This window comes from Fusarium musae, chromosome 3 (genome assembly GCF_019915245.1).
Source record: "Fusarium musae strain F31 chromosome 3, whole genome shotgun sequence".
In the NCBI taxonomy this organism is placed as follows: Eukaryota; Fungi; Ascomycota; class Sordariomycetes; order Hypocreales; family Nectriaceae; genus Fusarium; species Fusarium musae.
In genome coordinates this window covers 4,124,321-4,139,511 of record NC_058389.1, presented here as the reverse complement: position 1 = coordinate 4,139,511, position 15,191 = coordinate 4,124,321, and the positions used below count along the sequence as shown (strand labels likewise).

At 50.1% G+C, this 15,191-nt stretch overlaps 6 protein-coding genes across 6 annotated transcripts; 4 read left to right on the top strand and 2 right to left on the bottom strand.

The window, feature by feature from the left end:
- Positions 1-199: 199 nt before the first annotated feature.
- On the top strand, positions 200-824 carry UBC2 (Ubiquitin-conjugating enzyme E2 2; the record flags this gene model as incomplete). Its single annotated transcript, XM_044822393.1, has 4 exons — positions 200-241; positions 297-361; positions 424-648; positions 701-824. The coding sequence occupies 4 exons, from the start codon at positions 200-202 to the stop codon at positions 822-824; spliced, it is 456 nt and encodes a 151-aa protein (XP_044683726.1).
- A 1,458-nt stretch (positions 825-2,282) lies between these two features.
- KLP1 (Kinesin heavy chain) lies at positions 2,283-5,235 on the top strand (the record flags this gene model as incomplete). The annotated part of the gene is made up of 3 exons (XM_044822392.1): positions 2,283-2,402; positions 2,501-4,923; positions 4,980-5,235. The coding sequence occupies 3 exons, from the start codon at positions 2,283-2,285 to the stop codon at positions 5,233-5,235; spliced, it is 2,799 nt and encodes a 932-aa protein (XP_044683725.1).
- A 725-nt stretch (positions 5,236-5,960) lies between these two features.
- On the bottom strand, positions 5,961-7,090 carry J7337_004699 (uncharacterized protein; the record flags this gene model as incomplete). Its single annotated transcript, XM_044822391.1, has 2 exons — positions 5,961-6,896; positions 6,947-7,090. The coding sequence occupies 2 exons, from the start codon at positions 7,088-7,090 to the stop codon at positions 5,961-5,963; spliced, it is 1,080 nt and encodes a 359-aa protein (XP_044683724.1).
- Positions 7,091-8,264: 1,174 nt separating this feature from the next.
- On the top strand, positions 8,265-9,434 carry PPM1 (carboxy methyl transferase for protein phosphatase 2A; the record flags this gene model as incomplete). The annotated part of the gene is made up of 1 exon (XM_044822390.1): positions 8,265-9,434. The coding sequence occupies one exon, from the start codon at positions 8,265-8,267 to the stop codon at positions 9,432-9,434; it is 1,170 nt and encodes a 389-aa protein (XP_044683723.1).
- A 675-nt stretch (positions 9,435-10,109) lies between these two features.
- J7337_004697 (uncharacterized protein) lies at positions 10,110-11,132 on the top strand (the record flags this gene model as incomplete). Its single annotated transcript, XM_044822389.1, has 2 exons — positions 10,110-10,253; positions 10,314-11,132. 2 exons carry the CDS (start codon positions 10,110-10,112, stop codon positions 11,130-11,132), a joined length of 963 nt encoding a protein of 320 aa, XP_044683722.1.
- Positions 11,133-11,336: 204 nt separating this feature from the next.
- Positions 11,337-14,878, bottom strand: J7337_004696 (uncharacterized protein; the record flags this gene model as incomplete). Its single annotated transcript, XM_044822388.1, has 2 exons — positions 11,337-12,502; positions 12,550-14,878. The coding sequence occupies 2 exons, from the start codon at positions 14,876-14,878 to the stop codon at positions 11,337-11,339; spliced, it is 3,495 nt and encodes a 1,164-aa protein (XP_044683721.1).
- Between the last annotated feature and the right edge of the window lie 313 nt (positions 14,879-15,191).

The window sequence follows — 15,191 nt, the reverse complement described above, 5'->3', positions numbered from 1 at the left end:
ACCAGTCGTCCATGACCAATCTCCATCTCCGCTCATCATCTTGCACCGCCAAATCTCAAGACAGTGAACCGTGCATGCAAATCATTTCGCCTGGTAGAAATATTCGTCAAACACAGGATTCACGTAACGATTTCGCTCGCTTAACAGCATTCAGCTTCTATCTTTACATCCGTTCTCGCCTTTTGACCCAGTCGCTATCATGTCTACCGCCGCTCGTCGCCGTCTCATGCGAGACTTCAAGGTTCGCAATTTTTGACGATTGCCTCCAGATCAAACCTCGCTGACTCTCGTGATAGCGCATGCAGACCGACCCCCCCGCCGGCGTCTCTGCTTCACCTGTACCAGACAATGTCATGACCTGGTTCGTACGCCCTCGTCGACGTCGCCGATCTTGAACACAAATACTCATCATACGTCTTGTAGGAACGCCGTCATCATCGGCCCCGCAGACACTCCCTTTGAAGATGGCACCTTTCGACTTGTGATGCAGTTCGAAGAGCAATATCCCAACAAGCCTCCCCAAGTCAAGTTCATCAGCCAGATGTTCCACCCTAACGTCTACGCTACTGGAGAGCTTTGTCTCGACATTCTACAAAACCGATGGAGCCCTACGTACGATGTCGCCGCTGTCTTGACCAGTATTCAAAGGTGGGCAGCATAAATAGTCACCGATTAAAGACGTGCGCTGATCTTTCTACAGTTTACTTAACGACCCTAACACTGGTTCACCTGCAAACGTCGAAGCTTCCAACCTATACAAGGACAACCGAAAGGAATACACCAAGCGTGTCAGAGAGACAGTGGAGAAGAGCTGGGAAGACTGAACGGCCAAACTCCAAAAGGGATAGAGAACGGTATGCCAACGTCGGCCTGTCCAACAAGGTGACAGATCAGGTTGCTCAAACGATGAAAAGTGCTCTGCAGCCCAAAGCTGCAAGACATTTTATGTACATGGCGTTTTGGGGTGCGAGGAGTTTTACACTGACTAAACTGCATTCGAGGCGTTGCAAGCGTCTAGGAAGCCCCGGGAACGTTAGCTTATGATATCACAAGGGTTCATCATGAAGAAAGGAGTTTAATGTTTCTTGTAGCGCCTTTGTTTATTGCCCGAGAATGACTCTCAGCGAAGTGAACTAACTACCTTGAAAATGCTCTCTAATGAAGCGATATGTGTCGAATGGTGGGGGTGCATTGTGTGTCCTGGCTTGTCAGGAATGGCGACATGTTTAATGACTCTTATCGGTTGGGTTCATGTGACACTTTGCCAAAGAACGCTTGTTATCGTTGCATGAACTTAATATCCTCCTTTTGTAAAGCAGTCATTGCCATGAGCGGATAATTTAATACAATTTAATGCACTTCATATTGAATGCTTCAGGCTAGGTAATGATTGGCCATTTGCCATAATAGGTAGTGTGTTGACTACCTACTGACAGCACCATGATGAATCCCTCGACGCAACAACCTGATACCTGATAACAGTGAGCCAAAGACCCCGGCAAATCTCCAAATTGCACCGATCAAGTGAAACAAGACCAACAATCTGGGCCACAGCTTCAGAGTTCAACGTTCTTTCTAGGCACATCCCTCCGGGAAGCCTAATCTCCAAGGGGTAAAAAAACCCAAAACCTCTAAAGAGTCCCCTAAATTATAGGACACCGACCCCCTGGAGCAGCCCTCACGCTTGAGGGTGAGTCCCTGTTTCGGCCCCTCCTGGCGCGCGTCTCTCCGTGTCTGACCTATCACCTTTCATGAGGCCCCGTTCTCCAACAAATGCCCACCGCCTCTGGTTGCCAACAACACACCTGGGACGTTAGGTTGGCATTCATTTGTTGTTGACAGTCGTCGATACTTTTTATTGCTGATCGCACGTCAAACCACACCTAAACAACATTATCGTGCATATTATTCTATACACAACCGTACGCCCTGCCAGCGAATCACGGAAACCCTGCTTGCATCTTGGCTCTGCCTTGATCTGCACCCACGACTCGGCCTTTGTTTAGAGCCCATCTCCCTTTATCGAAGTCTAAACATCCCCTTCTTATCCTCGTCCCCTCTCTGTCTCTTTGTTTGAGGTCCCCCCTCTCGCCGCCATTTTGTGGCTCATTGCAACAAACTTACGGCCCGCATCTTCTGCGACCCCCCTCACCCCCCCTGAAGGGTTCGCTTCAGAGCAACCAACGATCGAGCCCGACTTTTTTTCCCTTTCTCTCGGGACGACAGCAAAGCACCGCGGCCGATGATAACGTTTGTTGCGTGACACACAGCCTGCGTTCAACATGTCGTCCGCAAATAGTATCAAGGTCGTGGCCAGGTTTCGACCTCAGAACAAGGTCGAGCTTGAGTCGGGCGGAAAGCCCATCGTGTCCTTCGATGGCGAGGATACCTGTACCGTCGCCGTATGTCTTGCCATTTTGCGTTGCTTTGCTTTGCGTTGCGTTACTGTTCACGGCAACGTCAACATACGGTGAGACCTCACAGCTAACATGTTCGGCAGTCCAAGGAGGCGCAGGGTAGCTTCACCTTTGACCGAGTCTTTGATATGGGATGTAAACAACAAGACATTTTCGACTTTTCGATCCGATCTACCGTCGACGATATTCTCAATGGATACAACGGAACCGTCTTCGCCTACGGTCAGACCGGTGCCGGTAAGTCTTATACCATGATGGGCACCAACATCGACGACGATGAGGGTCGAGGTATTATTCCCCGTATCGTCGAGCAGATCTTTGCCAGCATCATGTCCAGTCCCGGCACCATCGAGTACACGGTCCGCGTCAGTTATATGGAAATCTACATGGAGAGGATTCGAGATCTGCTTGCACCGCAGAACGACAACCTGCCCGTCCACGAAGAGAAGAACCGAGGTGTATATGTCAAGGGTCTTTTGGAAATCTACGTCTCTAGTGTCCAAGAAGTGTACGAGGTCATGAGGAGAGGTGGAAATGCCCGAGCTGTCGCCGCTACGAACATGAACCAGGAGTCCTCACGATCCCACTCCATCTTTGTCATCACCATCACACAGAAGAATGTCGAAACCGGCTCAGCAAAAAGCGGACAGCTATTCCTTGTCGATTTGGCCGGTAGTGAAAAGGTTGGCAAGACCGGTGCCAGTGGACAGACTCTGGAGGAAGCCAAAAAGATCAACAAGAGTTTGAGTGCCCTGGGAATGGTCATCAACGCCTTGACCGATGGCAAATCCTCACATATTCCTTACCGAGACTCCAAGTTGACACGTATCTTGCAAGAGTCTCTTGGTGGTAACAGTCGGACAACCCTCATCATCAACTGTTCGCCCAGCAGTTACAACGATGCCGAAACATTGGGTACACTAAGATTCGGTATGCGAGCCAAGTCGATCAAGAACAAGGCCAAGGTCAATGCCGAGCTGAGTCCTGCCGAACTCAAGTCCCTTCTCAAGAAAGCGCAAGGGCAGGTTACGAACTTCGAGAGCTACATCTCCTCCCTCGAGGGCGAAATTCAGATGTGGCGTGCTGGTGAAGCTGTCCCCAAGGAGAGATGGGCCACACCTTTGACTACCGATGCCGTTGCTAGAACCAAGGCCGATGCCAGGACATCGACACGACCATCCACTCCTTCATTAATATCAGATAGCCGATCAGAAACACCTGCGATATCCGACAGAGCTGGCACTCCCAGCTTGCCGCTTGACAAGGACGAGAGGGAGGAGTTCCTACGACGAGAGAACGAACTGCAGGACCAGATCTCGGAGAAGGAGTCTCAAGCTGCGTCGGCTGAGAAGCAGCTGCGAGAGACCAAGGAGGAGCTGGCTTACCTCAAGGATCACGACAGCAAAGTCGGCAAGGAGAACGAGAAGCTCACAACCGAGGTTAACGAATTCAAGATGCAACTGGAGAGGCTCACATTCGAGAGCAAGGAAGCTCAGATCACAATGGACGCCTTGAAGGAGGCTAACTCGGAACTCACCACCGAACTCGACGAGGTGAAGCAGCAGCTCCTCGATGTCAAGATGAGCGCCAAGGAGAGTGGTGCCGCTCTCGACGAGAAGGAGAAGAGGAAGGCCGAGAAGATGGCCAAGATGATGGCTGGCTTCGACTTGGGTGGCGAAGTGTTTAGCGAGAATGAGCGCCATATCGCTGAGACGATCGAGAAGGTCGACTCGCTTCATGAGCTCAGTGCGACTGGCGACAACATCGCCCCCGATGAGTTTAAGGCACTCAAAGCTCGATTGGTGGAAACCCAGGGCATTGTTCGACAAGCAGAGCTTTCCATGTATAGCACTTCCTCAAGCGAGTCTGACTCAAGGAGGAGGCAAGAACTTGAAGCCCGTCTTGAGGCTGTCCAGGCCGAGTACGAGGAGATTCTTACCCGTAACTTGGGCCCTGAGGATATCGAGGAGGTCAAGGCCCGACTTGAGAACGCTTTTGCGAACCGCCAGACTGCCCAGTCACAGTTTGTCGAGGAGCTGAAGGAGGACATTGCTCAGAAGGCAGCCGAGAACACAAGAATGAAGACCCTTATTGAGGACCTTCAACAGCGTGTCAAGGCTGGCGCTACTGCGCCAATGGCTAACGGCAAGACGATCCAGCAACAGATCGCCGAGTTTGACGTCATGAAGAAGAGTCTCATGCGTGATCTTCAAAACCGCTGTGAGCGTGTTGTCGAGCTCGAGATTTCCTTAGACGAAACCCGAGAGCAATATAACAACGTTCTCCGATCGTCCAACAACAGGGCGCAACAGAAGAAGATGGCCTTCCTCGAGAGGAACCTGGAGCAACTCACCCAGGTCCAGCGCCAGCTGGTCGAGCAAAACTCTGCTCTCAAGAAGGAGGTTGCTATCGCCGAGCGCAAGCTGATTGCACGAAACGAGCGTATCCAGAGCCTGGAGAGCCTGCTACAGGATAGTCAGGAGAAGATGGCCGCTGCGAACCACAAGTATGTACCCCTGAATGACAGTCCTTTTCTAATGAAATTCACTAACGATCACCTAGGTTCGAGGTTCAGCTTGCCGCTGTCAAGGAGCGACTCGAGCTGGCCAAGGCCGGCAGCACTCGCGGTCTTAACTCGCCTGGTGGCTTTAGCTTTGCCAACGCCGGCAGCAGGATCGCCAAGCCTCTTCGAGGAGGCGGCGGTGGCAACGACGCCCCCAGCATTCCCACGATCCAGAACCTTCAGGGCCAGAACGAAGGCAACACCAGCAGCGGTAGCAGCAGCAAGCGTGCCAGCTGGTTCTTCACAAAGTCATAGACAACAACATAATGAGGGAATAAAGATAAATAAAAGAAGAAAAAGAAGCTCGCTGCTTTTTTTTGCTTACCTTATGGGCACGGCGTTGCGAGCAAGATCTGTTAGACACAAACATTCCTCCTTTTCATACCCCCCCTTTTTTCCATTCAACGATGCCTCCGTTCGACAAAGCTTTCTAAAAGGTTTCTCTCTTCTTCTCTTCTTCCGCTTTCTACTTTGTCCTCCCCGATTTCTGTTTTTGTCTCTTTTTTTTCCCTGCTTCTACTATAAGAAGGCGATAGAGGATGGGGCGGCTACGATGATTTGGATTTATGACAGGCATCGCGATGGGACCATGGTAGGACGGATGGAATTGTTATATGGCTGGCGCTCTGGGCGCGAGAGACGAGATGAGATGAGTCGAAGGAGACAGAGAGAGAGGATAGGAGATGAGACAAATATCAGCAGCAGCAGTAGAGGAAGCTTGCATGAGTCTTGTCACGACCACATAGCTAAAGGCACGAAGTATAAGAGAGTCAATGAATTGATTGAATTTCTAACAAAACAAACATTTTATTTTTATTTCTTGCTTATATCAAAGAGAGCTATAACAGAGTGGTATTCTTGACGGAAAGCTTTACAATCTGAACCGTTTACATGCCTCTGTAGACGAAGGACAACAGACAGTTAACCAAAGGGGATATCATCAAGTGACAAGTCGTACGTAGAAAGCGCAGATCATTCATTTATATCTTGATGTCCTGGTTGCCATCACCGTCGTCGGTTCCCATGGCAGCCAAGAGGATGATCTGAGGGATGATAACGGCGAAAATGACGCAGAGGGCAGCAAAGGTGACAGCGACAATCTTGACGCTGAGCATGACAATACGGCGCCAGGCAGACTTGGAGAAGCTGGACCAGGCGTCGCGAACAGTAGCATAGCCGAGGCCACCGACAACAACGGGCTCGATACGGCCGTTGAAAGAGCGGTCGAAAGGAATGATGGTGTCGGCGTCAGCGGGGAGAAGAGAGGCCTGGACTCGCACGAGAACAACGTAGGCGGGAATCTGGATAGCGACCTGGAGAAGGACAGCGACGAGGAGGATGCCGAAAAGGCTGCCAAGGCCCTGGAGCTGAGGAATCTCAGTGGTCTGGTCACCGCCAACGAGGTAGAGAACCCCGAAAGTGCCAAGGTTGACGATCTGAGAGGCAGCCCAGAAGATGAGAGTAGGCCTCCAGGTGGCGGCGAAAGTGGTCTTGAAAGGAGGGAGACGGCTCCAGAACTTGAGAGGAGAAGGAGGCGTAATGACGATATGAACCCAGGCGGCGCTGAGCTGAACGCAGACGAGAGAACCGATCAAGTTGGATAGAACAAAGGAATAAGGAATGACGGTATAGGTGATGCCGTTGATGAGGGCCGTGACGACAGCTTGGGCGATGAAGCAGGGCAGACCACGGAAGATGGCGCGGAAACCACCAGTAGATCGGAGCAGGCGCCAGGTAGCTCGGAAAGACGAAGTAACGGGACGGCCCTGGCCAGCGACGGGAACAGACGAAGTAGAAGCGGGCTTGGGCATGTCATCGTTGGCGAGAGGCTCGACGGGGAGAGGTTCGTAAGCGGGAGGTTTCTCATCTTCGACGATGGCGAGAACGGGGAAGACCTTTTCGAAGGTGTAGTTGATCTGATATGCGTTAGGCTGCAGACGTGAGTATCGATCAAGGCAGTACTTACGAGAACAAAGACAGGGAGGAAGAGGATGAAGTTGGCGAGGAATACGAATCTCGACCAGTCGGGGAGTTGCTGAAGCTCATAGCCAAGATCAGGCTTATGCATGTTATCGCGCCGCATAAGCAGCGATCCAGCGGAAGACAACATGTTGAAAGGTTTTACGATATAAAGAAAAGCAATTTGTTTTTGATAAAAAGGAACAAAGAAAGAAAGAAGATGGTGATGATGATGAATATCCTCGTGAGGTGGGATAGTTGGGATGGAGGAGGGTGGTTTAATGGGCTGTCGAAAAGTGGCTCTGACGGGGGCTTTATCAGTTATGTCCGGGCAGATCGCGCAGTGAAACTAGGCACCAGGACCCCCCCTCCCCCGATTTAGTGGGCGATGACGGGACAGGGCGTTTACGGTTACAGGGGGTCAACGGGGGAGGGAGGGGGGCGAAATGCACAGCCTCAAGGCGAATAGATTGATCTACCTACGTATACTGTGAGTAAACAACTAATGACGGAAGGATAATGACGGAAAGATAAAGACATTTCGATATTTAAGGAATACATCTCTTGATCTATATAACAGGTATAACCATAACACAGTTATTTATTTGGTATGATTTGGCTCGTTCTCACCGTCAAGTCGGGGATTGCCGTATTCGGATTGAAGGATCAAACTGAGGTGTGTATCCGTAGTCTAGGACTTTGATACAGTTCGTTCGCTCGTTCGTATACACGTAATCAGCCTCAAACTCATGCCAAACGTAAGCTTTTGATTGGCGCTTCCTTTGCATTCTTCACTCTTCACTCTTCACTCTTCACAAATGCACTTTTATGTTATTTTGTGAATCTACATTTCTATTCATGCCCCGAGAGTTCCGGTGTTTACAATGGCGCTTACAAGGCACATTTGACTCTGAATACCTTGGCGATATCTAGAGGATTGTGCTTGGCGCTGTGATGAGACTGTAGGCTGGGTTGATGATTGATTGAGTCTACTTGAAACTGTTCGTGTTGACGCATGCCATGCTATTGACTCGGCTATGTCGGCTTCATATATGTTTACATTTTATGCCGCATCTATTTACTCTCGAGTCTCTGTTGTTGATGTCTATTGAGTTCAGTTCCATTATATGTATGTGAGTTAAATGAGGTGCATGCCCCGCAATCATGACTCTCCCATTGCTTACAGGGGCTGGCTGTCCGACGTCACTGGCCACAGTCGCTGAAAGCCCCTCTATTCTCTATTCAACCTCATCAAGCTCTAGCTCCATCAGCTCGGAACAACTAAAGCCGCCATAACCTCACTCTGAATATCCTCAAACTAGAAAATGCCCGCCCCCGAGATACCAAACCTTTTAAATTCTCTCCGCAGCGCTCGAGGAGGCCGTGGCCGTGGCCGTAGTAGAGGACGAGGAGGTCACGCCTCATCAGCTGTTACTCACGATGCTACCATCCAAGGCACTGATACTGATGCTTCAGTGTCGAGGCTGAGCGCTGTTGATTTGGGGTATCTTTATGATCCGTATGCCCAGTACTTTGTGCAGAGTGGCGATGGGCCTGTGGCAAGACGACTTCCTATAATCAATCGAGGTGTGCTAGGCTACATCGTCATGGCCCCCAATGTATGTATACTCACACCTTTTATAGGAACATATACCCGCACTATTTCTCTGGACACTCTCATCGAGTCGTTTCTGGACGGCGATAAAGACAGTGAACAAGGCGCAGGGCTGAAACAGATTGTATCCTTGGGGGCTGGTACTGATACAAGGCCTTTTCGACTGTTCTTTTTAGAGTCACGCGCTGGGCTGGTCTATCATGAGCTTGACTTTGAAGTTGTCACCTCAAAGAAATTGCGGACTGTACAAGCTACCCCCAAGTTGAGAAACATATTGAAAGATGCTACTCAGATAACCGAACATTCGTGGTCAGCTAAACCCACTGGATGCGAATATTACTGCCATGGTCAAGACCTGAGAGGTTTCTCTCAATCAAAAACACCAAAAGAGGAAGATGAGACAGAAACAACGACGAACGAAGTATCTATCCCCGGTCTGCTGACCGATATCCCTACGCTACTACTCTCAGAGTGCTGTCTCTGCTATCTCACCACCACCGAAGCCTCAGATGTACTCAACTTCTTCAGCTCACGGATACCCAACCTCGGCACAATCATCTACGAACCAGTCCGCCCAGACGACGCCTTTGGAAAGATGATGGTGTCAAACCTGGCAGCGCGTCGCATCCAAATGCCCACTCTTCAGATGTACCAGACACCGCAAGACCAACGGGCGAGAATGAGCAAAGCTGGGTTTGAAAAGGTGTATCATATGACGATTGAGGATATCTGGCAGAATTGGGTGTCGGCGGATGAAAAGCGGCGTGTGGATTCGCTGGAGGGGCTGGATGAGGTTGAGGAGTGGAAGTTGTTGGCGGCGCATTACATCGTTGTCTGGGCTTCGAAGGGAGAGGGGTTTGAAAGTTGGGACAGTGTATGAAGATGTAGATGAGCAATGTCAATGAATACTTGCAAGTTGGCTCATGATTCTGTACAATTGGTATCAAATGGTTCGTGGTCATACCAGGTTACACACGCACAGCCGAGAAGTTGTCAAACGTATTCAGTATTTAAATTAGCTAAACAGTTATAGAAGCGACCAATGTCTCAATGAATGTGTCTTGTCTATTAAGATCTGTGACTGACTTAGGTACGCAGTATCATGACTTCCATTGTCTTAGGCGCAGGAACAACATATTTCCTATTGGAGTTTAGCCCCATCTCTACTGGCCTTCATCCCCCGACAAGTCACTTTCCATCCTCAGGCGAACCAACATTGACCTTTGAATCGCCATTTGAGAATACACATTCATATTCAACTTGTTCAACCACTCGAAAATCAATTCTCAAATCGTTACTCAAGTCGCATGTGATATCGCTACAAGAAGGATCAGCTTCTTCAATAATTGACCGTTCCTTTCAGAGCATTGAGGTATTGCCTCTCTCACCCTACAAACACCATCTCACTACTACTCCCTACGCTTTAAGCATTCATCTCTTCACTTAACTAACTCAAATATGCAGATAAAACCATTCGTACTGGATAAATAGACTCTCCAAGTCCTCTCAGGCACACAGCACCAACCCCTGACGTCTCATCTCATAACGCGACAAGATGGCGGACTCAAGAGATAGCAAGTCGTACAAATATCGCCAGGAGATCAGTCAAATGATGTACGTCTCCGGCGAAACCGCAGAACCACCCGTCGAAACAACAAGCATCATCGAAGACATTGTCCGCCAACAAGTCATCGAACTCGTGCGTCTCTCTCTCTTCCCCTTCCCCTTCACCAACTCTCATACTGACTAACCCTCTCAGCTCCGGAACTGCACTGAACTCGCTTCGCGTCGCGGTTCAAAATCCATCAGCATCAACGATCTCATCTTCCAGATCCGTCATGACCAAGCAAAAGTCTCTCGTCTGCGCACGTTCCTCTCGTGGAAAGACGTGCGAAAGAACGTCAAGGACTCTGATGACAAGGGCGCTGATGCCGATATCGCTGCTGGTGATGACCCCGTGGCTGCGGGTGATAACACAACGGATGAAGCAGCCAAGAAGAACAAAAAGGCAAAAGTCGGGTTGCCTTGGGAGCCTTCGTCGTACTACAACGTTGAAGTGCCTGAGCGCGAGGATGAAGAGGATGAAGAGGAGGAGGAGATGAACTACATCACACTGCAGCGCCTACGCAAAGCAGATGAGCGCACAAAGGCCATGACGAAGGAGGAGTACGTTACGTGGTCTGAATATCGTCAAGCATCGTTCACCTACCGCAAAGGCAAGCGATTCCGCGAGTGGGCTGGCTTCGGCATTGTCACAGACAGTAAACCCTCCGACGACATTGTCGATATTCTCGGCTTTCTCACATTCGAGATGGTCCAGACCCTCACCGAGATGGCGCTCAAGGTCAAGGAGCAGGAAGATCTAGTGCGCGCTCAAAACGGAGGAGACAATGTTGGAAATGCAAAGAAGCGGAAGCACGAGGGCGCGTTGTTCGATTTCCCCAGTGAGGGAAAGACGCCAATCGAGCCTCGCCATGTTCAAGAAGGATCACGACGATTGCAGCAGAGGCCGAAGAAGTCGAGGGCCATGCTCAACGGCACCAGAATTGCTCAACACACACCGCTCAACATCTTCTAGTGTGATATATGTGCAACATTCATGACTTATTGTATGGCAAGGCGTTGGATTAGGAACATCACCGATGCTAGGATTGGCTAGTGGGAAAGGCGTATGGAAAGGATATTCGGATGTTTATTAAGGTATCACTTGATAGACTGGTGCCAACAACTCGTCGGCTATTTCTACCTGCTTTTTGCGACTTCCGTGCTGTAACTCCCAACCCTATGCTCGAGTCACAGACATCTTGCGTCGTCGAGCAGCTGCAGCATCCTCACAGAGTCGCGAGCCAACTCTCACTAAACTCACGGGCAATTTCTCCTCGCCGTCACTATCGGCATCCTTCTCATCATCCTCTCTCCTTTGATTTCGTCTTCTCGCATGGCCCGCACGTATTGTTTGCGTTCGCTGCAGTCCACTGGCCCTACTTTCGACTGTTGGAACCTCCTCTGCCGGAACACCGGTCGTGCGGCTATCAGCAGTCGGCACGCGAGACAGAGGCATCCGCGTCAAGTGCTTACGCTCCCGATAGTTGCTGAAAGTAGGAGTCTTTAATAGACCGCTGCGGAAATCATTAACTCCGACCAGAATTTTAACAAGTTGTACAAGCTCTTCGAGATATTCGATGATCTCCATCTGTCCAGAAGTGCTCGCGTTCCAAGAGAGGAACCGTTTTTGGGTGATGAGGTATGCGACCTGCGCAGCAAGCTCCCCGTTCTCGTCAAAGACACTTGGTGACTCCCCAGCCGGTGTCTGAGTGCCGCTCCTGGACGCAAGAATCTCGCGCACATGGTTGACCAGGCGCAGTTGCGCCAGACGACTTGACGGGATAAACTGTGGCAGAGGCGTCCAGGTAAGGAACGCCTCGTAGACCGTGAAAAGTGTCAGCATAATACTGGCAGCCACATTCCGTCGATAGGCGTGGACTTGAGGATTCAAGTCCTCCAAAATGGACGAACCATACTCTCTCCGTAGCATCACAACATTTTCCATCCTATCGATGATTTGATGCAACACGTAGAAGATCTCTCTATAGACAGGCACGAGCGGTTTGAAATCACCTTTAAGTCGCGGCTCAGTAACGGAGAAAGGGAGAAACGTCTCGGCCGCAGCCAGAGCTCCTCGTGCTTTGGTTGTGGCACGACGGAAGCGCTTGTTGAGGTCGGGATTCCGGAAATTTGGCTTGATGGGCTCGTCCAGGCCAACAGCCATTGCGGCTTGCATATTCTGAACCTGTTTGACCGACGCTGCGAGCGACTCAACCAGTCGATCCCTAGCTCTAACTGGGAATAAAATAAGTTCAATCAGCAGCGCAGTGGTCCCCCCGATGAGAAAGGCACACAAGCGCTTATAGAAATAGTGATAAGCGGGCTCGGCGCCGTTAACAGCAGCTGGTACTGTTAGTATACTAAGGATACCTGAAAGGACAGCAACTTACAGAGCGCGACCACGACCATTGTGACTGTAGAGATCATGCCAGCCTTGACATATCTAGTGCCAAGCTGGACATAGAACGACGGCATGATACCAATGATCAGAAAGAAAACCATGGCGACCAGACTTTTTTCCCCAACTAGGGCACACGCAAAGCCAAAAGCGCTACCAGCTACGACACCGCAAAGACGAATGAAAAAGACGTGGAATGACGTTCCTATGGCCACCTCAAAGACGAGAAACAGCTGCATCGGTGCCCATATGCCACGATAGTCTGAGTACCATCCGACCTGAGACTCCACGAAGGCTGGCCAGCTAAGTAAGAGGATGGCGATTGTGAGCTTGAACGCATATATAACGTGTTCCGAGTCCTGGGTCCATTCCAAGGCATCCGCTGCCATCCCTCTAATCTTGAGGATCTTACTGCCTTTCTGAGGCTGAGATTGCTCCTTCTGTTGTGGTTGTTCAGCGTTCCGGTCCTCTGTCGTTTGAAGAACCGGTTCCGCAAATCGAATGCCTTTTTCTTCATCTTTCCCCTTTGGGGGCTTTGTTTTCGTATCCTTATTGCTTTGGTGTGTTTTATTTTTCGACTTATGTCCCGGTTTACTCTTTCCCCGACGAGCTTCTTTGCGACCCGCTGCTGGCAGAACAAAGCCATCATTCTCACCTCCAGTAATCAACCACTGCCTAATGTCGACATGCTTGGGAAACCAGATTGTGGCTTTGTCGTTTCGAGCTTGCCTCTGTTCGACAGTCTTTCGAACATGGTGAAGCATCTCCAAAACATACTTAGCTGCCTGGCGCAGACTGAGTACAAACGAAGAGATCAAGAACGATTCCATTCGGGGCATAAAATCTGTGCTATAGCCACTCTTATCCATCCCTGAACGGCGGAGCTCCATAGAGCAGCTGGCATCGAAATTAGCGATTGCTTCCGCGAAAAGGTCGATTCTAAGGTCCAATTCTTGGAGATGGATTCCTCTTGGGGTCGGTGCTCCTGAAGGCAGTCTTCGTACATCATAGCAATAAGCAACACATATGATGACCAGGCGTACAGCCTCCTTCAGCGAACCCTCAAATATCTGAACAGGCTCTCGGATACGCTCAATGATGGACTCTAGAAGACTTGCGCTACTAGCTTCGATCTCCCTCAGAGGCTTGCTTTCTTCAACCCTCTGAAGGTAGTCATCAAAGGTGCTCATGCGTTTGATTCCGCTGGGCCCGGACAAATCGCTGTCGCTCTCATCATCGGCAATGTCATTATTCTGCAATACTATGAATTTGTTCTCACATGCAGCGATAATGTTGACTGTATTTTGGACGAGGTTACTCATATGGGAGGTAGTCAGGGGCTTCATACTGCTTAGAGGCAGAGCAGACACAGAGATTTCGTAGTTAACTTCCCTCTGAGCAGCTTGGCAGTGAGTGTGACGGGCGCGAAGACTCCCCTTGTTGCCTATCAGACTGTTGATCGTCGTAAGGCCAACTGGAGTGGTGGACATATGATATCGATGCTGAGATTGTTTGAAGGGATTGGGAAACTGACTCAACCACTTGCGGAAACGACCTTTCTTGCGCTTTGGTTTCTCGGGGATACTCTTTACAGTGTTTGTCATTGTAAGAGCAGTGACAGTGGAATCTTCTTCGGAATCAGCACCGGGTGTGATGAACCAATGCGTAGCCCGTGTCATAGTATCCATCGTTTCGATAAGAGCATCAATGGTAGATACACCGAGGTAACTGCTCGACAGCTCGGGAAAGATTGATAGGTTGACCACAATTGAGATACCACCGCCGACCATCATAGGGTAGTAGGTGTGTGTAATAACCTCAGAAGACACCGAGGTGTAGCCACTGAGCAGAGTAATGATATTGGCAATCAGAAAAAAAGTGACAAATAAGAACATGCGGGGACTAGCCGATCTTACGTAGCCGTGAAAGAAAGCAGCAATGGTGAAGAATACTGCGCATATAGCATTATGGGGAATTTCGTTTGTTGCTCGAATAGAAGCCATAGTAGCCAGCTTGAGTGCAAGTATGGACCACGCAAGTCCGAATAAGGTGCCCAGCATCATCATGAGAAGGGTCTCGATCATGGGACCCAACCTTTGACCTGGATGAGCAAAGACAGTAGCCATTGGCGCAAGAAAGGTCGAAGGGCCCAGGACTGCCGCGGCTTGGGGACTCATGACGGCGGCGGCCGAGGAGACACTAGCGATGGAGCACTTGATAATCTGTTTCCATAGATCGTTGGTCTCGGTGTCAACCCAGAGGACCATGGCCAGCTCCCGAAGGCGTTTCGTTAGAGTCTTCACGATGGGTGATTTAACCATGACTGCGGTAATGATATAAGCTGATACTTGTGTGAATTCGTTGGAGCTTGATGAGAATCGTCAGTCATCCTCTCGTCTTGCGGATGGACGCTTCGAGATTCGCGTGAGCGCCAGATAAGAGAAGAAACAGTCGAGCACGGCCAGCCATGCAGAAGGTGAAGATGATAAAAAAAGTTCAAATCGTCAATGCTCGATGATGTCTAATCATGCAATTCATGCCCAGCAGTAGGGGTTCGGATTCCTTAATATCGTATCGCGTCTTGGGCTCCAAGGCTTGGCTACTCGTGGGTCATGAATGATTCGTGTCTGCAGG